Below are 4,372 nucleotides of genomic sequence, written 5' to 3'. Positions count from 1 at the left end.
TTGTTTTAAGTTTATTGTATTTTGGTCAAAATTAGTGTAATTAATTGTACTTTGACCCTAGAATGCCCCCATCTAGATTTTCAATTACAATGAAGATTTTTTTAGCATAAATCCCGATTTTCTCCTAAATTATCTCCCTACACTTTTGCAATCTCTTTTGTATGGTTGTGAGTAATTTAGACTTCTATAAATTTATTTATATTTTATTTTTAATTTGTTTTGCTATTTTCATGAGTAAAATTATGATTTACTATTCTTACAAATGAAAAGTTAAAATTTGTTATTCTTCTCATTAGCCAAAAAAAATCGAAAAAGACTTCCAAAACAAATGTCCAATAGGTGGGTAGGCCCATCAATTAATGTCAACTACAAGGGCCCATTGAGGCCCAATAAAACAATAACGACTTTTTTTTAGTCATAAAACCGAAAGGACACTGGAAAATTTGGAGGTTTCCCAAACCTCAATTCCTTCAACGTTTTCCCGAGAGACAAACAGCCTATCGCCACCGCCTTCAATTTGCTTTATAATCCCTCTCTCTGAATCCTCCGCTTTGTCCACGTAATTCCTACGATATAAATCCTCATAATCCCCTTTTGATTCTTCCACTCCACTTTCTCTTCCTTCCACTCTCGACCATACCTCCAACTCTCCTTCTCTCCCTACAAACACTTCATTTTTATAACAATGAATTTTGATATTTCCACTCCCCCTTCTACTCGTATTTCCCATCCCTGGATTCTTATCTTTCAAATATACCCACGGGTCTTCCCCTAATTTACGAATATCTGCCACTCCCAAATCCCCTGATTTCGAGCACACTTTGAATACTTTCAACGATTCCACGTCGACATCCACGTCAGCGAACGAGTCCCCGAACCTACTGCTTCTGCCCGAACCTGGCTCGTTCGTTTCCCAAACCACATCACCGGACCTAGCGTCCCACAGCCTGATGTAACCTGAGTAACCAAACGCCCCACACGTTACTGCGCTTCCCAGGAGTACGTTGGTTTCCGGTATCCACGTCAGCTTCCCGGCGACGGTGTTCTTAGCGGAGGATCCGAGTTGTCGTCCGAGTTCAGACGTGATCTGGAGAGTTGATTTGTCGATGACGAGTATGGAATTTTCTCTGTGAGGGCAATCGAAGGCGGCGAAAATTGAAGTCGATGAATCGGCGATTGCGGTGACTCTGGCTTTGTAGATGCGAGGATCGGTAGGATCTGACCAGTGAGATGAACCGATGTGTCGGCCGCTAGAGAAATTGTAGAAATGAAGTCCGGAAGCGGTGTATGAACCTAACGCTGCAATTTCCGGCCAAACGCGGCGGATTGAGGTGATTTCCTCTAAGTGAGTTCGAATCGTTCTGTCGTGGATTAAATTCCGGTCGTAATTAGAGATCTGACCTCCGTGAGCTAGCCAGATGGAGCCGTCTCCATTCGCTGCTGTAAAAGCCGATACGACGCCGTCGGAAGTAGGGCGAATATTCGCGACGATGGATGCATCGATGCCGTTGAACGGCGGAGGAGAGATTGCCGATTTGAGATTCGCCTCGATGCCGTAGAAGACGGCTTCATCGGAGAGTTCCTGCTTCGAAAATCGGCGAGCCGATGAAGGCAAGCGGTTGGTGCGGAGAAGAGAAAGGAGGACCGAGAAGATCTCTGGATCGCGATCTATGAAAATTGGATTCCGATCGTCTCTCGGCCGGTAAGATAGCGCATACAATAGAGACTCTGGACCGCCTGAGCGTATGGTGGAGACGGTGGTCTCGAAGAGTTCGCCGCCGACGTTGAGCTTGACACGTTCTTGGGTTAGGGTTATGATGGCTGGCTGTATATTTTCGTCTTCCATTAATGGAGTCCGCTGACCTCTTGTTTCACAAGGCTGAGGCAATTCGGTTGTGGGAAACATTTCGGTAATTTCACAGCACGAGAATAGGATTCTGGGCCCAATGGGCTGAGTCAAGTCTTTTTGTAGACTGGTTTATTGAGCACAGCCCATCTATTACAGAGAGTTTGTGAACAAAATCTTTATCGAACTAATAATGGAGTCAATTTAGATCGTTCGCATTCATAATGATTTTACTCGTTAATATGAGTAAAGCTAAGTACGTAAAAGTATTATTTGCTATAAGCCCTATAAATATCACTTCCACACCCAAATTTATTTCTTTGCTATCTATCTTTTACCAATAGTTTAAAAAACCAAACAAAATTTTGAAAACTAAAAAAAACACTTTTGAAAACTTGTTTTTGTTTTTTAAATTTAACATTGTACTTAAAGAAAGATGAAAATCATCATAAGAAATGAGAAGAAAATAAGCTTAATTTTTAAAAATAAAAAATTAAAAACAAAATTGTTACCAAATGGAGTTTTAAAGAAGTTTATATACTAACAATTTTAAAATAAAATTATAAGAGAAGGTATAAATTGATTAAATTATAAGGGTCGAGAGTTTTTAATAATACAATTATTCATTTTTGAGTTTTAAGTGATACACCCTACTACAAATAATTAAGAAAACTAACATTTTTTTTAAGGGACTAATTTAATTTAATAGATCAGTTAGGGAACCAATATCAAGGGAAAAAATAAATAAAATTTCCAATTTTGATCATACAATTGTTGATGAAAAAAAGCCCATTCACCATTAGAAACGAAATGGAGAAGTGGGCCTGAGAATGGGCCTATCTCACAGAAACACCACTTTTTTTTTTTGGTTGTCTGATTATAGTTTTTCTTAGTACAAATGGGGATAGGGAATTTGAACCACAGCTTCTTAGTATGTATTTGGAATAAGAACTGTCTTAAAACTATAATAAACACATTTGACTTCATTAAATATTATTTCCTACCGTTTTTATTATTTTATGTTCATCGTCTTGTTTATTCTTTACTATAGTATTTAATAATTCGTTCTCAAAGTAGTTTACACCTTAAACACATACTATTATAGTCCAAACTAAAATAATTTATCCCCAATCACAAATTATTATAACCCAACTATAATAACCAACTCATTGTTCCAAACGCCCTATTGGTTTTTGGCACATACCGTGATGTCAATTGAGCTAAGCTCTTTTTGACGACTAAGTCTCATTATAGTTAGTTTTAGAGTTGTTCTTATCATGGTCAAACACTTGGATTAAAAATATATAATCTAACACACAGAAAATAATGAGATAATAAAAAAAACAAAGAAACAAACAAAGAACGCATGAGATATACTTTTATTCAACTGTAAATAAGGTCTTAAAAATAAAAGTCGTAAGATGCCCAATAGAACAAATGCAACGTTCAAATACAAATTAAAATGAAGATTTGCAACTTAAATTATGACGATCAAAAGGTTTAAAAAAACCATTTTCTATAAATATTATCCAGATAAAAACTAAACATCATGGAAATAGTTATCGTTTTACTTAAATGGAGAGAACGATGGAATTTACAAAATCTACCGTTTAAATAATTGAACATCAAATTGTAAATTTCAATTAAAAAATAGAAAATCAATATATATATATATATATATTACTAGTTAAAAGTAGGAAAGATCAAAACTAACCACCTTAAATTACAATTTGAAAATTAAACAAGTTATACGAAAATTGAAAAAAATAAATTAAATTGCATAAAAGTAGAGAGTATCTCATGAGTAATTAATTGATAGGAATTATTTCATTGGTTTTTATTTTTCTTTATTTTCACAAATAGGGTATCTATTTCGCCATTCCTTCCAGAGTCCCTTGTTTCATATTAGATGCACTTGAATTGTTTGTTTTAAGGATTGATAAAATTACCCTAAGAATCATAATATGATGTTGAAAATCAAAAAAAATCATATTTGGTATTGCCTTTGTAAAAGATACTCACATTAGTGCACTGTCAAGTTTACTATACTCCGATGTCTAAATTAATATGAGTAGTATTTATTTCAACTAAGCATACAATAAGTAAGGTGACTCTCATTTAGAGATTACTTATTCTTCTCTTTCAAATTGTTGAATGAGATTATTTATAATGCATTTCTACCAATTGTTGTGTGTGGTTACATGTAACTTTGGCAATGTCAAGTAGTTCACGATACTCAATACTGTAGGGCACTAAACAGAGAGTCACTCATTTATTTCTCGGTTGATATATATTCATTGGCTCAGAAATTGAGCCTCTAACTTTTTTCTTTTGGGATGTACACGTTTTCCATGCTGCTTCCCATTTTTTCGTCTATCGGTTTTTCCTAAACTTGGTTAGCCTATGGATTTTGGGCCTTGTTCGAGGGCTGGGGCAACCTCAACAATAATAAATTATTTATATATTGATTTTAAATAATTCACAAATAGTTTAAATCTTATACTTAAAATGACGATTATGTGAAGA

At 35.3% G+C, this 4,372-nt stretch overlaps 1 protein-coding gene across 1 annotated transcript; it reads right to left on the bottom strand.

Annotated features, from left to right (window-relative positions):
• Positions 1–270: 270 nt before the first annotated feature.
• Positions 271–2,077, bottom strand: LOC120072512 (protein ENDOPLASMIC RETICULUM-ARRESTED PEN3). Its single transcript, XM_039024890.1, has one exon. The coding sequence runs from the start codon at positions 1,904–1,906 to the stop codon at positions 416–418; it is 1,491 nt and encodes a 496-aa protein (XP_038880818.1). The 5' UTR covers positions 1,907–2,077; the 3' UTR covers positions 271–415.
• Positions 2,078–4,372: the final 2,295 nt, after the last annotated feature.

Source organism: Benincasa hispida, chromosome 3 (assembly GCF_009727055.1).
Source record: "Benincasa hispida cultivar B227 chromosome 3, ASM972705v1, whole genome shotgun sequence".
Lineage (NCBI taxonomy): Eukaryota > Viridiplantae > Streptophyta > Magnoliopsida > Cucurbitales > Cucurbitaceae > Benincasa > Benincasa hispida.
The sequence above is the reverse complement of the archived record's forward strand: the minus strand, read 5'-3'. Positions and strand labels throughout refer to the sequence as shown.

Coding starts and splice junctions, on each gene's coding strand:
- LOC120072512 (XM_039024890.1), bottom strand. CDS start 1,906: ATGTTTCCCACAACCGAATTGCCTCAGCCTTGTGAAACAAGAGGTCAG.